Below are 19019 nucleotides of genomic sequence, written 5' to 3'. Positions count from 1 at the left end.
GTGGCCTGGGAAAGCAGTTGAGGACGGCCCAAAACCTTGGGGCCCTGTACCCATGTGGGAGACCAGGAGGAAGCTCCTGGCTCCTGGCTTCACATTGGCTCAGCTTCAGCCATTGCGGCCACTTGAGGAGTGAACCAGTAGACAGAAAAATCTTTCTCCTTGTCTCCCTCTGCTTTTCAGATAGAAATAAATCTGTTTTAAAAAGATATACAGAGAGGAAGAGAGACAGAGAGAAAGATCTTTTGCCTGCTGATTCACTCCCAAGGTGACCACAATGGCCAGAGCTGAGCCGATCCAAACCCAGGAGCACAGAGCCCCTTCCCAGTCTCCCACATGGGTGCAGGGTCCCAAGGCTTTGGCGTGTCCTCCACTGCTTTCCCAGGCCACATGCAGGGAGCTGGCTAGGAAGTGGGGCCACTGGGAGATGAACTGGCGCCCATATGGGATCTCAGCATATGCAAGGTGAGGATTTTAGCCATTAGTCTACCGATCTGGGCCCAAAAATAAGTATATCTTAAAAAAAATCGTGCTCTTGCCTTAGTTTCCGTCCTCCTGCTTGCTCTGCTTATGCTGCTGCTCTTCCTGGTTTTAGGGCTTAGGGTTCAGCTTTGCCTAGGGTTCTTCCATCTTCCAGATGCAGCTGGGTCCCTCAGGTCCCTGATGAGACCCCTCATCCCAGGACACCTGTACTGTCATTTCTTTTCAGTGATTGTCAGAGCAGGTTGTCTGGGTTTGCTCCTAGGCAGAGCTTGGCAGCTTTCTGTAAAGGACCAAACAGGAACTATTTGGGGTTTTGTAAGGCCCATGTCTCGGTCACAGATAGTGCATGCTGCCAGTGTATTGCATAGGCAGGCAGTGAGAATAGGGGAAAAAAACGGCTATAACTGTCCCCCAATAACTAGTCGTCAATACAGGAGCAAGCAAGATTTGGCCAGTGGGTCAAAGTTTACCAAGCTCTGCCTTGGAGCATCAGAGTTTAGGAAATTATACAATTTTATTGTTCATCCCCAAGTGCTGCGAAGCCTATCCCTCTCCTGTTTCTCCGAGGCCTTGCTGGAGTTCCTACCCTGGGGACCAGAGTCTGGGCCAATGGAGTGGCCAGTGGCTGGAGACCCTGTTCACCCCCAGCCCCAGTCGTCTGCATGGACCTCAGGGCTTCTTTGGAGCACCACCGTGTCCAGCTTCAGCCTGCATGGACGGGTGTAAAAGCCTCGGTGATGGCAAACATGCTCCGTGCCAGACTTGACACAAAACAACTCAGAATTGGAAAACCACACAAAGCTGGCCGAAGGTGGGACGTCCGCTCTCCTGACAACACATGCCCAGCACAGGGCGGCAAGTGCGGCTGTAGTTCCTCCGTCGGGAGAGTGAGGGGGAGCTGCTGGAAGCAGGCTGGAAGGCTCAGGTGTTCAGTTTATCCCTGTCACACATCTAAGTCCCTTCCCACTTTCTCCCATGAAGAACATGGGAATTCTAATCCAACCAGCTAGGGCTCTGCTGTGGCCGTTGCAGCCACTTGGGGAGTGAACCATGAGCAGAAGATCCTTCTCCCTGTAAATCTGACTTTCCAATAATATAAATAAGTAAATAAATCTTAGATAAATAAAAACCAGACGATTTTGTTCCCCCCTTTCTCTGCTGGAGTGACTGGTTAAACTGCTAGCTCCCCCTCCTGTCTCTGTACAGCTGACAGGCAGGTGCGCCCATGGAGTTGTGAAGTGCTTGCTTGTTTTCACACAAATAGGACAGATGGTGTACCCAGCCCCATGGCTTGTAGTTCTCACTTAACATTGAGTCATAGCTTTGCCTCAGGGCAGTGCTTGAAGCCAGCCTTTCTAAGGACAGTAGTTACTAACCTTGTATGTGAATGTACCATCATGAATGGCTCATTGCTATTCAGTCATTCTAGGATTTTTTAAAGAAGTATTTATTTATTTAAGAGTGACAGGGACAAAGAGGGGAGTCTGGCAGGGAGCGGACATAGAGAGGAAGAGAAACAGGTATCTATCTACAGATTCTCTCTCCAAATGGCTCAAACAAGTAGGCTGGACCAGGCTGGACCAGGATCCAGAAACTTCATCTGAGTCTCCTGTATGGGTGGCAGGGGCCCAAGTAGCTGTATGTCTTCTGTTGCCTTCTCAGGTGCATGAAGAGGGAGCCAGATTGGAAGCAGAGCAGCTGGGATGCTGGCACTGCAAGCAGCAGCTTAGCCTGATGTGCCACAATGCCACTGCCTGTATTCATTCTTTCATTTAATCCTTTTTCATTTTTAAAAGTCTGTATTTTTGCATTTTCCCGTTTCTTCCTAGTCAGACTTCAAGGGCTTTATCTATCTTCAGGCTCTTGCCTCTTTCCTTTTGTTATTTTTTTCTTCTATTTTATTAATTTCATATGGTGATCTTTTTATGGCTGCTTTTTGATTTTTAAAAAAGATTTACTTTATTTTTATTTGAAGCACAGAATTACAGAGAGGAGGAGAGATAGAGATATGTTCCATCTGCTGCCTTACTCCCCAAATGAGCACAATGGTCAGAGCTGAGCCTATCTGAAGCCAGAAGTCAGGAGCTTTTTCTAGGTCTCCCACGTGGGTGCTGAGAACCAAGGACTTGAGCCATTCTCCGCTGCTTCTCCAGGCCATTAGTGGGGAGCTGGATCAGAAGTGGAGGGAACAGCCAGGTCTTGAACCAGTCCCCTTGAGATGCTGGCACTACAGGCAGTGAGCTCATGTGCTACACATGGTGGGGACACGTACACAAATGTTCTAGGTCTCACTGTAAAATGAACCCGTCCCAGGGAAGAAAGGAGCCCCTTCTGTGAGTGCCCCTCAAGTGTAGAAACTCTTCCCCATCTGGAATTTGCACAGAAGTGCTGGAATGTGATGTGCTGCTGCCACACTTGTGCACCCTGCCCCAGTATTAGCTGAATGCTTGCAGCATTCTCAGCAAATGCATGGAGTGATCAGCATGGAAAGGGGCTGGGTTATTTTTAATAACTTTTTTTATTTTCTAAGTTATAGTTAACAAAATGCAACTTTTTTATGATGATTTTTACCTTGGTGATTAGGGTACAAAAGGTCAAGGGCTATAGGAAGGTGGGTGAGACCATTATTTCCACAATCTCTTTTTTTTCCTTCCTGTGTCTGGGGAAAGGGGAAGAAAGGGGAGAAGCCACACCCAGCCTCCCAGCCACCTCTGCACCCTAGGATGGAGGACAGCCACCCAGTACCACCCCAGGGTCCCTGATGTCGGACATGCTCTGAGGACACTGCTCAAGAGGGTTTGATAGTTCAACAGTAGTGAATTACTGCCGACCTCATCACTCCAATCACAATGAAATCTCTCCAGAATCTACTATTTGACATAGTCCACCTTTGAGTCTCTATTTGCTCAGTTATTCACTGCCAGCACTTGGCTGGGGCAGTTGATCAATTTGTTCTGTCCTCCATCCTCCGTTATGGTACCAGGTGTCCTCTGCAGGTTTCAATGTACTGCCATATCCTCCATATACACCTGGATATGCTGTCCACTGCTCCATCTAAGCCACTGAGAAGGCCCATCTTCACCATCAGACCATGGAACCTGCAATTCTCTCCATGGTTGGAGTTCTGAGTCCAGCAGTTCAGTTGGAGGGATCCCCAAATAAACTTCATCTGAGGTGACCTCAGACCTGATTCTTGTGCTTGCCAATACAGTCTGTCAAACACAGTCTGTCTCCCCAGTCAGCTTACACACATACTGGTGGTTGCAATTGCTGTGCAGTTCTGTCCCCAGCCCTGTCTTCTACACAAACCAATGGGTGTTGCAGCCCAGCCCAATTCTGCCCTCCATACACTCGCCCCTCATGCAAACCAATGGGAGCTGTTGCTAGTCAGAGAGACCCACAGTAACCTCCACCAGGCCTGTCCCCTGTCCTGGTTCCCGTGCCTGCCAATATGCACAGCAGACTAGTCCAGTCTGTGCCACATCTCCTTCAGCTCTCAAACTTGTCAATTGGCATTGAAGCCTAGTTTGACATGACCAGCCCCACTCTCCATCCTACACATATGCCAGCAGGTGCCACTCTGTCTAGTCTTACCTGTCCCAGTCCTGGTTCTCATGTTCACCAGTCGGAGTGGCAACCCAAGAGGGAGGTGCCCACTGCTTCCCTACTGGGCCCGCTCCCATTCCCGGATCTTGTATTTTCCAGGTGATTCTGCAGTTTGACTTGACAGAATTTGCCAGTTCTGAACTGGCTTGTGTTGCAGCCTGTGTCAGCATCTGCCAGCTCATGCTGCAGTAAAGTCCATCCAACTCATACCCACTCTGATTTATGCATGCACCAGTATGAACAGTTGACCCAGCCTGGGAAGCTCACATGAGGTCAATAGGTGCTGTAGCTCTGCCTGGCTCAGTCTGCTCCCATCCCAACTCTCACGCTCACCTGTGGGAGTGGTAGTCCAGCAAGGGAACCCCATGCAGCCCCCCTACCGATTTTATCCCGCTCTTCCCATGGGTCTCATGTGTGCTGGTTTAGTGCTGTGGCCCAGGCTAGCACGGCCTGCCTCATCTTAGCATTTGCCAGTGGGTGCTGCAGCGTGTCAGGCCCAGCCCACCGCCAATTCCAGTCACACTCATCGGGGCTACAGCCTAGCCCAGCCCAGCCAGCCCCCCAGACTTGGACCTTATGTGAACTGGCTTGTGTTGTGACCCAACCTGGCCCAACCCACACTCCATTCTGGTGTTTGTATTCGCCAGAGGATGATATGAACTGGTCCAGCTGGTGTTTCCCCCGCCCTGAGCCAAATATATGCCAGTGGGCACCATTTCTTGGCCTGGTCTGGGCTGCTCCCTATCATGGTTCTTGTGCTCACCTGCAAGGACTGTGTCCCGACAGAGGAGTTTCCCAAGCTCCTCCATCAGAACCTCTCCTAATGCCAGATTGCATGCACACTGGTGAGTCCATGGGCCAGCCCTATTTAGGCTACCTCATAAAATGGCTCTTTTTTTTTTTCTAAAGATGTTTGCATTTTTGGGGAGTGGAGATAGAGACAGGCTTATGTGTGTGAAATCATAGTGGTGTATAAGACCAGCTGATGTAGTATGGCACAGGCTGGGGACAGCACATTTGTTTTCAAAAGGAGGATAGGAAAGAATTTATGGAAATGGAGGAAGTTAGATGGGACCCCAGCAGAATGTGTCTCCTGGGAGAATGGCTAGATGGGGGCTGTGGTGACGAGAGTGGGGGGACAGGGCAGAAAGGAACCTGGGAGTGGAGGGGCAGAGGCTGAGGAGTGATGCAAGGTGGGGCTGGTGTTATGTTCAGTGGTTTATTTGAAATCGTCTTTGAGATATTCCACAAAAAGATAAAATCATGGCTCTCAAGCATGTGGAGAAGCAGAGCAAAGCCTTTGTAAGTCATGAGTTACTGAGGGAATCAGTAAGATAGTACAGAGGAGGGCCCGGCGGCGTGGCCTAGCAGCTAAAGTCCTTGCCTTGAAAGCCCCGGGATCCCATATGGGCGCTGGTTCTAATCCCGGAAGCTCCACTTCCCATCCAGCTCCCTGCTTGTGGCCTGGGAAAGCAGTTGAGGACGGCCCAGTGCATTGGGACACTGCACCCGCGTGGGAGACCCGGAAGAGGTTCCTGGTTCCCGGCTTTGGATCAGCACAGAACCGGCCCGTTGCGGCTCACCTGGGGAGTGAATCATTGGACAGAAGATCTTCCTCTCTGTCTCTCCTCCTCTGTGTATATCTGGCTGTAATAAAATGAATAAATCTTTTTTTAAAAAAAAAAGAAAGTACAGAGGAGTTGAGTCCATAGGTGTGGACCCTGTGTGGGATGGAGGTGAAATCCATGTGTTCATGGCTGGGCAACTTAACAGACACATGTGAAGATAAGATTGCTAGGTTAGATGGAAGTTCATGTCTTGCATTGCAACCAACTCATCTTTCAGATTATCTATTCTGTTAGGTGGAAGTTATATGCATCTCCAGTAGGAGTAGATTTGTCCATTCCTGTGAGGTCCTTAAGCCTGGGACATGGACTATACCTCATTCGTAGTGGTAATCAAGCTAAGTACATTCACGTAGGAAGTCTTATTGCCCATGACATGAAAAGATCTGCCATCTTTCTCCTCCTTCTTCCATCTGTTGGTTCACTTTCCAAAGGGCTGCAGTGCCTGGCGCTGAGTCAGGCAGCAGCCAAGAACCAGGAGCTTCTTCCAGATAGCCCTTGGGCCAGCCTCCACCTTCTTTCCCAGGTGCATCAACAGGGAACTGAATCAAAAGGACAAACCAGAGTCCATTTGGTATTCCAGCACTGCAAGCAGCAGCTTCCCCTGCTTTGCCACAGCGCCAGTCCCAGTCCTGTGGTTTGTTGTGGTACCCTGCTGTGGCTCTGTGGCTAGTGGAACCTTTGTGTGTTTTAGTTCTGTGTTTGGTGTCTGAGTGATGCAAAACAAAAATTCCAAAGACCCTTTTGGCCCAGAAGCCTGTATATTTGCTTCCACAATGTTTTCTCCTGAGCTACTGCTGGAAGTCAGCTCTGTGGGCTTGGATCTGACGGTAGATATAGCGGGGCAGAAATGGGGCATGAGTCATGTTCCCTGCTGGCTGGTCCCCAGATGCTGGGCTGGGGGGTGCGGTTGGGTTCCTGGGACTCTGCTTTCTGGCCAGCCCTTCCTACCTGGAATCCCCTGTCAGTGTGTTGCAGGTGCCATGTACATCACTGGCTTTGCTGAATCCATCTCGGATTTGCTGGGCCTCAGGAACATCTGGGCCGTGAGAGGTATTTCGGTGGCTGTGCTCCTGGCCTTGCTGGGGATTAACCTGGCAGGTGTCAAGTGGATCATCCGCCTCCAGCTGCTGCTGCTGCTCCTGCTGGCCGTGTCCACGCTGGACTTTGTGGTGGGCTCTTTCAGCCACCTGGACCCAGGTAAGCCTTTGGCAGTCGAGGCTATGGCCTGGTGCATCTGCTGGGCCGGTAGATGATTGTGAGCTCGCCGGCTGCACCCCTCTCCCCGGTGGCTCTGCCTGCCGTCCGTGTGTGCTGCTCCTGATCAGGTGCCTGGCTGGTTCGTGGGGATAACTCCACAGGCACTTTCTGTACCCCAGCTTCACCAAGATGTTTTTGCTTAGCACGTTCACCGTATTTCCTTTTATTTTCTTTCTGCTTAAAGTGAAGCCTAGAATATTTATTTTTTCCAGATGTTTTTGCTTCCATTTGTCTTTTAAGATTTTTTAAAAAGATTCATTTATTTTTATCAGAAAGGCAGATTTACAGAGAAAAGGAAAGACAGAGACAACAATCTTCATTCCATTGGTTCACTCCCCAAGTGGCTGTAATGGCCAGAGCTGAGCTGATCTGAAGCAAGGAGCCAGGAGCTTCTTCCAGGTCTCCCATGCAGGTGTAGGGTCCCAAGGGTTTTGGCTATCCTCAGTTGCTTTCCCAGGTCACAAGCAGGGAACTAGATGGGAAGTGAAGCAGCTGGGACACAAACCTGTAACGGATCCCAGCTCCCTTTAAGGGAGAGGATTAACCAGTTGAGGTGTTGTGCCAGCTATCCCCTCCCTCCCCCTTTTTAAAGTTTTTGTTTATTTGACAGGTAGAGTTACAGAGAGAAGGTGAGATAGAGAGCTTCCATCTGCTGCTTCACTCCTCAAATGGCTACAACAGCAGAGCTAGGTCGGTCTGAAGCCAGGAGCTTCTCCTGGGTCTCCAATGTGGGGGCAGGAGTCCAGGAACTTGGGCCGTTACGTGCTCCTGTCTGAGGCCTTTAGCAGGGAGCTGAAACCCAGAGCATTTAGATGAAACAAGGGAAAAGTACATCCAGATGGATAAAGATCACATTCATAACAGTGAGTGCGAAAATGGGCAAGAAAGCATTCTAGGAGCAGGGAAGAAAATCGACTTAACCTGTCATGGTTGCTTTTTACTTCCCCTCTTTCTCTTCTAAAGACTTGGTGTATTCTAACAAATGTTAACAATTGCCATTTCTGGAAAATGGGGACAGACCTGTTTGGTGCTAATTTTCTGTACTAAAGTATTTCCCTCCAACTAAAAATATTAATCCATTAGCTACACTTAGTAAACAGCTAGGTGTAGCTTTGTACCTTTTGGGAATGGGGACATGTATGTGTGATCAATCATTGTTTAATAATCCTCCCAGCAACCCTGACCCTGGATGCTATGCGCTGTGTGAGGGGCTGTCACCCAGGGTGTCCCTAACTTTGTAGTTCTCTAGTCTGGTGGTGTGCCCTTGGAAGTCTTGGCTGTTTTCTGGAGTACAGAGCTATTCTGGGGTGCTATGAAAATGAGGCAAATGCCTGATATTTCATACATCAGGAACTCTGGGTAGTGACCATGACCAGGCATCCACACGGGAACCTGGATAGGGAAAAGGGGTCACCAACTGTGTTAAAAAATATCCAAAAATCAAAAATGCTACCCTACAGATGGTGCCCTCCACAGATGGGATAGTGGTGACAGTAACCACACGCGACAGCCCTCACTGTGTGCCAGGTCCTATGCTGGGCCTTAGCTCTTCTACAGTCCTTAGCAAAACCTCATGAGGTGGGACAATCACACCCACTTCACAGATAGAGAAGCTGAGGTGCCACTGCGTGGAAATGCGTGGCAGCTAGGCCGTGAGACTGGAACCCTCTGCTTCCAAAGCTGAGCTGTTCTTTGAGGTGAGGGTAGGCCTGTGCTCACACTCCACAATGCCTGTTGGTCTTAACAACTCTACTCTTCCCCTTTGAGACTGCTCTTGATGTGTTTATATTTATATTTATATTATTTGAAAGGATGAATTACAGCTGGTTCATTCTCCAAACGGTTGCAACAGCCACAAATCAAGAACTCCCATCTGGGTCTCCCACCTTGAGGGGCAGGGACTCAAGCACTTGGGCCATCCTCTGCTACTTTCCCAGGTGTGTAAGCAGGGAGTTGGATCAGAAGTAGAGCAGCTGGGACTCAAACCACTGTCCATATGGGATACCAGCATTACAGGTGGTGGCTTCACCTGCGATGCCCCAATGCCCTGATGTGTGTTCTTGTGTAACAATGTTGTTTGTGGAAAGGCCAGAATGCAGTTGGCACCTGCTGGTCAGGCCTGATCACCTCACATGTTATAATTCTTCTGTTGGAAAATGTCCCCTACTGTCTGCCATCTTGAAGCTTCTCCCAGGACCCCCAGAAGAGTTGGCTCTGAGAGGCCAAATGCTGTGCAGGAGCCCCTAGCACCCACTGCTACATTAAGGGCCACCTTGGTTCCCACACTGGTCACCTGCAGCCTGGGCCTTACAGCTTGCTAACTGGAGCATACCCCTAGCTCTGTAGAGACAACTCACATACTAGGAGGCAAGGGGGAGGGGAAATTGCTTTTGGCCTTGAACTGTTCGTGAAGGAGTGAGTCCTCTGCAGATTCCTGGGCACCCACCCCTCCCTCCCCCTGTGGATGCGGTTACTGAAAGGGCCTAGGTGCTTACACTGCTGGCAGATGCTCCTGGCTTTCCCTGAATCTGTGCCAGGCTGGTATATTTTCCTTTTGTGCTCTTAGAAGTTTCCTTGGCTGCTCCTCTTGAGTTACTCCAAATATTTTGGCTTCCTTCTGGTCAGCACATTAGCAGGGTGTAGTGTGAAATGAAATGTATTTGCAATCATTACCATAGCAACAGGCCCCTCCAAGATCTGTTTTTGGTATCACCGATGGTTTATATGGGTGCCTTCCCTTGCGGGGACAAATCCACATGGAATCAGACTGCCGGCCTTCAGAACGGGTTTAGCGGCGTGACAGCATCTCTTAGGAAAGGCGACAGACCTAGATGTTTGGAAAAAAAAAATGACTGGAAAGAAGTGTGCCTATGTGGTAGCAGCCATTGTGCTGAAGTTTCTGCTGAAGTTCTGGGAGGCTAGGTGAGCTTCTCCCTGCTTTGGTCTTGATTTGCTAGTGTTGCTTTTGAAAGCATGAATAGCATGGTTTCTAGAGCGGGTTTAGGTTCCTTGGATAGCACGGAGGTACTGTACACCGCTTCTCACCACACGCCTCCCCAAGTTCATGTGTTAGGAACCCCCTTTCCTGATGGGGTGCATTGATAAATGCAGTATTATCAAAACAGATGTTTGTCACTTTAGGGTTCATTTCAATGTTGTGTTCTGTGAGTTCCTGTGTGTGATGCCCTGTATCCATCGTGGCAGCCTCTGAGCAGTCCACCTGCTGATCCCTGCTGCCTTATGTGCTGACAGCTCCTGGTCGCTGTGCTGTCTTCATGGCATGTCCTTTTCAGGACGGTATGCAGGTGGAGTTCTACAGCGGCTGTCTCTTCCAACTAACGCAGCAAGGAACATGCGTTTGAGGTTCTTCTGTGTCTTTTGTAGCTGATAGTGTCACTGTTTGCTGTTCTGTTGTTGGGGTGTCCATTCACTGCCCTTAAGGATAAACACCCCTGTGCTCGGGCTATTCTGAGCAACCCTTCTCTGCTCACTTGGGTCAGTACCCAGCAGCCTGGTTCCTGGGTCTCAGGGGCAGGCACCGTGTGCTTGGTAGAAAGCCGCCTAACCGGCTTCTAGAAAGGCTGTCCTGCTTTGCCCTCCCAGCAGCACGGAGGGGGATTCTTGATGCTCTACCTCCTTGTTGGCTTTTGAAGAATTCGTTGTAGTGATTCTGATACATGTGCAACAGAGTCTCATGGCTGTGCTAATTGACAGTTCCCTGGCGATGTGTGACGCTGAGCCACTTTATGTCTGCTCGTTTGCCATGTCTGTTAACTCTGCAGAGGTCTGTCTAGACCTTTTGCCCTTTTTTGATTGGATTGTTTCCTGTTTGATTTCTTTGAAAGACACACACACACACACACACACACACCCCTGTCTTCAGTTGGTTCAATCCCCACATGCCTGCTAATAATGAGTCAGACCAAAGCTGGGCACAAGGAGTTCAGTTCTGTCCCAGGGCAGCAGGGACTCACCTATGTGGCCCATCACCACTGGCTCCCAGGAACTGCATTAGCAGAAAGTCAGGCACCAGAGCCAAATCAAGAAGCAAACGTGTGCGCTGCAGCCTGGTGTGTGGGTATCCTGGCTGCTGCAGCAGATGCCTGCACCTGTGTCCTTTCAGTTGAAGTTTAGGAGTTCTTCCTGTGTTCTAGAGTCAAACCTTCTATCGAGCATTTCCTTGTCTTTTCTTGTCTTTTCATTCTCTCTTTTTTTAAACATTCATTTTTTTGGAAAGTCAGATTTACAGAGAAGAGAGATATCTTCCATCTGCTGGTTCACTCCCCACAAGTGACCACAGTGGCCAGAGCTGAGCCGATTTGAAGCCAAGAGCTTCCTCCAGGTTCCCCATGTGGGTGCAGGTCCCCAGGCTTTGGGCCATACTCTAATGCTTTCCCAGGCCCAAGTACCTGAGTTGTCACTTCTGCTTCCCAGGGTCTGTATAGCAGGAAGTCAGGCAGGAGCAGAGGTAGATGGGGAACCCAGACACTCCAATGTGGAGTGTGGGCCTTGTTTTTTTTAGATTTATTTTTATTGGAAAGTCAGATATACAGAGAGAAGGAAGAGAAGGAAGAGAGACAGAGATGAGATCTTCTGTCCAATGATTAACTTCCACGTGGCCACAATAGCCAGAGCTGAGCCAATCTGAAGCCAGGAGCCTGGAGCCTCCTCTGAGTCTCCCACGTGGGTGCAGTGTCCCAGGACTTGGGCCATCCTCGACTGCTCTCCCAGGCCACAAGCAGGGAGCTGGATGGGAAGTGGAGCTGCCGGGATTAAAAGCGGCACCCATTATGGGTTCCTTGCGCATGGAAGGAGAGGACTTTAGCCACTAGGCTACTGTGCCCGGCCCCTAACTGACATCTTAATCACAAAGCCAGTGCCTACCCCAGTGGAAGTGGTTTTGTTAAAGATGTCCTTTATTTCTTTTAAAGGCAGTTAGAAACAGAAGGAGAGCAAGGGGAGAGAGAGAGAATCTTCCCTGAGTTGATTTACTCCCCAAGTGACCACGGGGGCTGGGCCAGGGTGAAATGAGGGACCTGGAGTTTCACCAGGCTCTTCCATGTGGGTGCAGGAGGCGAACACTTGGGCCACCCTCCAGGGATTTCCCAGGTGTATTTGCAAGGAGCTAGATGAGAAGTGGTATAGTTAGGACTTGAACCAGCACCTATAGGGGGTGCTAACACTGCAGGCAACAGTTTAACTTGCTACATCACAATGCTGCCACACATTCCGCCAAGTTTTTCATCCTCATGAGATGTAACTTGTCAACGGGTAATGCTTTGAGTGTTGTATTCAAAAACTCATTGCTGGGGCCCGGCGGCGTGGCCTAGCAGCTAAAGTCCTCGTCTTGAACGCCCCGGGATCCCATATGGGCGCCGGTTCTAATCCCAGCAGCTCCACTTCCCATCCAGCTCCCTGCTTGTGGCCTGGGAAAGCAGTTGAGGATGGCCCAAGGCTTTTGGGACCCTGCACCCACATGGGAGACCTGGAAGAGGTTCCAGGTTCCCGGCATCGGATCGGCGCAGCACCGGCCCGTTGCGGCTCACTTGGGGAGTGAATCATTGGACGGAAGATCTTCCTCTCTGTCTCTCCTCCTCTCTGTATATCCGGCTTTCCAATAATAATAAAATCTTTAAAAAAAAAAAAAACTCATTGCTGAACCCAAAGTCATGTTGTTCTGCTTCACTAGCGCTGTTGTAAAAATCAGAAAAAAAAGTTTAGCTTTTTAAAGATTTATTCATTTTACTTGGAAAGCAAGAGTTACAGAGAGACTACCATATCCAGATGTGCGATTGCAGTGCAATATGCATCCCTGCTTCCAAAACAAATGTGGACTCCCAATGAAGCTGTTGGAAATGTGTAGACAATAGGATACTGGACTGTCTGACATTGTACCAGCAGTGTCAGGGCACATCTAAATAACAGACTGATGGAATCATGACGTCTTGTGAAGGGCTATACTATTGCAGCAACATGTGGAAAGTCTGTGCGGAGGGTGGGATTTTTGAGGAGAGAATCCCAGACTCTACAAAATTGTACCATAAAATTCAAAAATTCAAAATAAAATTTTTTAAAAAAAAGAGTTACAGAGAGGGAGAGCCTCCATCAGTTGGTTTACTCCCCAAGTGGACCTGTCTAAAGCTGAGAGCCAGGAGCTTCTTCCAGGTGTACCCCAAGAGTGCAGAGGCCAAGGACTTGAAGCATCCTTTGCAACTTCCCCAGACCTTAAGCAGGGAGCTGGATCAGGAAATGGAATAGTTGGGACATGAATCAGCAACCCTAGGAGATGCCAGCACCAGCAGGCGGAGGATTGGCTCACACAGCTACACTGTGTGCTGTTCCCCCACCCCAATTTTAAAATTTTTTTTTTAAAGATTTATTTATTTTTATTGGAAAGGTGGATATACATAGAGGAGGAGAGACAGAGAGGAAGATCTTCCCTCCGATGATTCACTCCCCAAGTGAGCTGCAACGGCCGGTGCTGTGCCGATCCGAAGCTGGGAACCTGGAACCTCCTCCAGGTCTCCCACGCGGGTGCAGGAACTCAAGGCTTTGGGCCGTCCTCAACTGCTTTCCCAGGGCACAAGCAGGGAGCTGGATGGGAAGTGGAGCTGCCGGGATTAAAACCGGCATCCATATGGGATCCCGGCGTGTTAAGGGTGAGGACTTTAGCCGCTAGGCCACACCGCCGGGCCCAAGATTTATTTATTTTAAAGGCAGAGACAGAGATGGAAGGACACCCCTGCCTCTCTCACTCACTCACTCAGAGGGCACCTTCATCCATCGATTTACTCCCCAAGCAGCTGCATCTGTGCCTCCCATGTGAGTACCAAGGCCCAAGCACTCAGGTCATCCTCCACCTGCAACTGTCCTGGGCATGTTAGCTGAAAGTTGAATCAGCAGGGGTAATAGCCAGGACTTGAACAAGTGCTCATATCTGATGTTGGTATTGCATGTGGCAATTTAACTGGCTGTGTCATAATGCTGGCCCCCCAGGTTTTAAGCACAATTTCAGCCTTTTTTCCTCTCCCTTAACTATAAAAAGTCCAAGCAATCCTAAGACACATGATATAAAGGTAAGGTTTCTCCTCCCAGCAGTATCCCCAGAGGGAGGTTGATATGATCACACATGACTTTGGAATAAAGCCTGCTTACCTGTGACCAGGGAGCTGGAGCGGCTTGGCTGAGGGCCAAGCAGAGGTGGGCAGGTGCTGCGGGCCGCTGGCAGCCTGCCAGGGTTGGAGAGCTGACTGGTGAGTGCCTTCCGGATTCTGGCACGTGGTCTCCTTCAGACAGAGGGCCATCCTCCTTTTGAATGGAAAAGTGGAAAAGGATTGACAGGCACATTCTGAAGCCACAGAAATTATATGTTGTTGTTGTTGTTTTGAACATTTATTTTTACTTGGAAGTCAGAGTTAAAGAGAGAGAGATCTTCCATCTGCTGGTTCATTCTCCAAATGGCTGCAGTGACTGGAGCTGGACTGGTCCGAAACCAGGAATTTCTTCTGCGTCTTCCATGTGGATACAGAGGCCTAAGCACTTGGGTCATCCTCCCCCACCTTCCCAGGCTGTAAATAAGTAAGCTGAATTGGAAGCACGGCAACCAGGACAAGAATTGGCAGCTATATATAATGCCAGTTCCTAAGGTAGGAGGATTAGCCGGCTATGCTACCATGCCAGTCCAAATTATAAGCTCTAAATTTAAAAAAAAAAGTTTTTTTTTTTTTTTTTAAATACGCTTAAATTGTACTTATTTCTTTGGTTTTATATGGGAGAGAAAATATTCTTTAACACATTTTTTTTTTAACGAAAAATGACATTGATACCTCTCTGAACTTGCCTACTCCCAAAGGGAACTTGGGACATGCCTTCCCTGGCTCCTCCCTGGAAGTTCCAAGCACAGGATCACATACCAGAACACATGTGGCACAGTTCTCATGACAATGTCGCAGGGAGCAGTGTCGCCACTCCCTGTCCATCCCGTCCCAACGCTGCCCGACCCCCTCCTAACACACACACACACAGAGTGACGGAGTGTGCACTTCCTCCGCTGTCTGTACATCATTCCATATTACAGATTTTAAATGCCAAAGATTTATGGGTGAGCAGTTAAATGTTTTCCTGTTCATTGCTGTTAGCACCGATGTGGATGTCAACATCTTGTGCATAAGCTGGAATCTACTTAAAAAAAAAAAAAGATAACGTTTATCTTAACTGGAAAGGCAGATTTACAGAGGAGGAGGAGAAAGAGACCCAGAGGTGTGGGATCACGAGCAGCCAGGCCATGCCCCCGCCAAAGGCCCCTGGGAGAATCCTCCCGTCTCCTGCGGTGGCCACATCACCCTGTGCTGTCTCTGCATGTGGACTTCTCCACGGCCTTCTCTGTGTGTAGCTTACAAGCTCCGCCTATCCTTAGAAGTAGGTAGGATGTGGACCTCCCAGGCTAATCTTACCCCAAATCCTTAACTGACGTCCACTGGCACAAATGGGGACATCCGCAGGTCCCTGGAGTGAGAACATGGATGTGGGCTTTCACAGACCAACCCTGCCCACTACACATCATCATTGTTCTGATCTTATTTAAAATAAATAGATTTCAGACATCTTATCTATACAGTTTTAAGAACAAAAAATACTGCTTTCCACCCTCCCTCCTCTGTCCTCTCTTATTTGTCTCTTACTGCAATGACATTCCTTTCAGTTTACTTTACAGTCAGCAGCTTAATCCCCCTACTGAAGGTTAGCAGCAGCAAGACTACTGCTGCTCAGGCGTGCAGCCCGGGGCTGCGGACAGAGTCATGTCCCCCTCCGTGGGAATGTGTGCACCATCCAAAGCATCACTTGGATTCGTGTTCCTCTCTAGGCTCTCTGTGCCATCCTACACACTGCCCCCAGGCCTTGCACACACTGGCTGGTGCTCCCTGCTGTGCCACTCCGGCATGTTTTTTCTCTCCAGAGGTTGGCTCTCCTCTGCCTGCCGCCTCCAGGGCTTGGCTGGCACTTGCCTCGTGTGGTTCGGATTCCTGCTCCTCCTCTGTGGCACAGCATGTTCTTTTCCTCCTGTGATTAGCAGGGGATCTCAGTGCCTAACTAACACACAGTCTCCCCCTGGCATTTTGCAGGTGCCATTGCTTTGTCTTCTAGCAGGCAGCAACAGGCAGAGCAAGGGGCTGTCCTGACTCCGGGTCCCTGTTGGTAGCCTCTCTCTTCTCACTGTACGTAGTACCTTCCCTTCACCAATAGTATTCCAAAACTTCCTAGTGAGAGTTTCTATTCATTAGCCCAGGCATTTTCTTTTTTCTTTTCTTTTTTTAAAAACTCTATTTTTTATTGGAAAAATCAGATATACAGAGAGGAAGAGAGATAGAGAAGAAGCTCTTTCATCTGCTGGTTCACTTCCCAAGTGGCCGCAAAGGTCAGAGCTGAGCCAATCCGAAGCCATGAGCTTCTTCCAAGTCTCCCACATGGATGCAGGGGCCCAAGGCTTTGGCCCAGGCACTTTTAATCTGAGATTTTCAATTTTGTCTTAGACAATTTCCTTTTTTTAAAACATGTTTTTATTTTCATTCCATTTGAAAGACTAAGGGACCTTTTACCTGGTGGTTCACTCCCCAGCTGTGTCACACAGCTGGGCTGAGGCAGGGTTGAAGTCAAGAACCTGGCACTCAGCCCATATCTCCAGTATGGGTGTCAACATACTTGAGCCATCACCCTCCACCTCCCAGGGTTTGCATTAGTAGGAAACTGGATTGGAAGCAGAGGACCTGGGACTCAAACCAGGCACTGTGGTAACGGGATGCAGGCAAGCCAGGCAGTGTCTCAACAATTGCCAAATGCCTGCCCCACAGACAGTCTTTTCCCCTTTGCTTTCTCTTCTGTGTTTTCACTTAAGCTTACAGGTTTGAATATTTGTTTTATTTATTTGAAAGGCAGACTTAGGTCTTCCAAAGATAGAGTCCCAATGAAACTGTTAAATATGGGCCCGGCACGGTAGCCTTGTGGCTAAAGTCCTTGCCTTGCATGCATCAGGATCCCATATGGGCACCGGTTCTAATCCCAGCAGCCCTGCTTCCCATCCTGCTCCCTGCTTGTGGCCTGGGAAAGCAGTCAAGGACGGCCCAAAGTCTTGGGACCCTGCATCCCTGTGGGAGACCTGGAACAAGTTCCTGGCTCCTGGCTTCAGATCGGCTCAGCTCTGGCCGTTGCAGTGATTTGGGGAGTGAATCAGCAATGGAAGATCTTCCTCTCTGTCTCTCCTCCTCTGTGTACATCTGACTTTCCAATAAAATTAAATAAATCTTTTTTATTTAAAGAAACACATCTCGACAATAAGATGCTGGGCTTTCACTGTTGCTCTATCTGTAATGTCATGATACACTCAAATAGTAGATTGATGGATTTTTAACTGTTGTTGAAGGACTATGCTATTGTTACAGGGGAAAGTAGTGATGGGGAGAAGGAAAAATCCCTGATCCGAAGGAATTATGAAAAAAAGAATTAAAAAAAAAAAAAAAACCTTCCATCTGCTGGCTTACTCCCCAAATGTCCGTACTAAAGCCAGAAGCTTCATCCCGGTCTTCTATGTGGGTGCAGGGGTCCAAGTAATTGGGCCATTATCTGCTGCTTTCCCGATTCATTAACAGGGAGTTGGGTTGGGTGTGGACTTGCCCATCTGGGTTGCCAGCATCACAGGTGGCTGTTCTGTAACACTGGCCCTGACCTAAGTCATTCTTCCGCGGTTTCTGTTGCTTGAGGACCAAATCCCATGAGGCTTTCTGTCATTGAGCTTCAGAGTCTTTCCCTGTCTGCCTCATGGAGTTGTGTCTCTAGCCCTGTGCCTTCCAGAATGTTCCTCTCCTGTGAAGTGAGTCTGCTCCTTGAACCGTGGCAATAGCTCCGCTTTCACTCGTGCAGTTCTCTGTCCCGCAGAGCACGGGACAGCTTCCTGCTGCTGCCTGAAAGAGGCCGTGGACTCACACAAGGACAAGATGTGGTCCAGAGCATCATTTAGCCATCTTGAATCCTAGTTTTCTCATCAGGAAGGACAAGAGGAAACCAGCAGCCCTCCACCTGCAACACACTGGCGTCCTGTATGGGTGCCAGTTCAAGTCCTGACTGCCCCACTTCCCATCCAGCTCCCTGCTTGTGGCCTGGGAAAGCAGTGGAGGACAGCCCAAAGCCTTGGGACTCTGCACCTGCATGGGAGACCCAGAAGAAGCTCCTGGCTCCTGGCTTCGGGTTGACTTAACTCAGCTGTGACCACTCTGGCCACTGGGGGAGTAAACCAGCAGATGCAACAATTTTTTTTCACTATTTGACCTTCTCTGTGTAAATCTGCCTTTCAAACATAAATAAGTGTATCTTTTTAAAAAAAAATGTACTGAGGAAATATTTCAAATACTTGGAAGGTAATACAGAGATCCAAACATTTGTCCACCCTCCAAATTTAATGGATAATTCTTTGCCAGTCTGACTTCAGAGCAGTGTTAAAAGTAACAACAACGTGGGCCAGCATTGTGACAGAGAGTAAAACTGTTACCTGTAGCATCCCATACAGTCACCAGTTCGAAACCCAGGTGCTCTTCTTAGCATCCAGCTCCCTGTAAATGCACCGAGGAAAGCAGTGGAGATGGCCCAAGTGCTTGGGTTTATACGCCATGTGGCAGATCCAGAAGCTCCTGCCTATTGTGGCCATTTGGAGAGTGAACCAGCAGATGAAAGATAGTCTCTATGTGTGTCTGTCTTTCCTTGTTGCTCTGTAAGTCTGCCTTTCGCATATATAAATCAATTCTTAAATAAAAAAAAGTGATGACAAAAGCGTTATGGGTGCAGTTTAAGCCCCAGCTTCATCCGCTTATCTCCCAGGTGACCTCGTGCTGGGAGCCGATGCATGGCCTCCTTGTCTTTTCATTTCTGTACATGTAGGTAGCTGCAAGTGCTATTATTCATGCCTGAAATATTCATACATATATGTGTATATATATATTTTTTTAACTTGAAAACTTGTTTGAGAGATGGAAAGTGAGCACTCCCACAGTCTGTCTTACT

At 48.9% G+C, this 19019-nt stretch overlaps 1 protein-coding gene across 1 annotated transcript in view; it reads left to right on the top strand.

The window, feature by feature from the left end:
- The window catches only part of SLC12A8 (solute carrier family 12 member 8), a 155737-nt gene that overhangs the window by 29164 nt on the left and 107554 nt on the right, over positions 1 to 19019 (top strand). Inside the window, exon 4 of the mRNA XM_058662009.1 lies at positions 6680 to 6911. Coding sequence (XP_058517992.1) covers positions 6680 to 6911 — 232 coding nt within the window. The remainder of the gene's footprint in view (positions 1 to 6679; positions 6912 to 19019) is intronic.

Source organism: Ochotona princeps, chromosome 3 (genome assembly GCF_030435755.1).
Source record: "Ochotona princeps isolate mOchPri1 chromosome 3, mOchPri1.hap1, whole genome shotgun sequence".
NCBI lineage: Eukaryota > Metazoa > Chordata > Mammalia > Lagomorpha > Ochotonidae > Ochotona > Ochotona princeps.
This window is presented reverse-complemented; position numbering and strand designations above follow the sequence as displayed.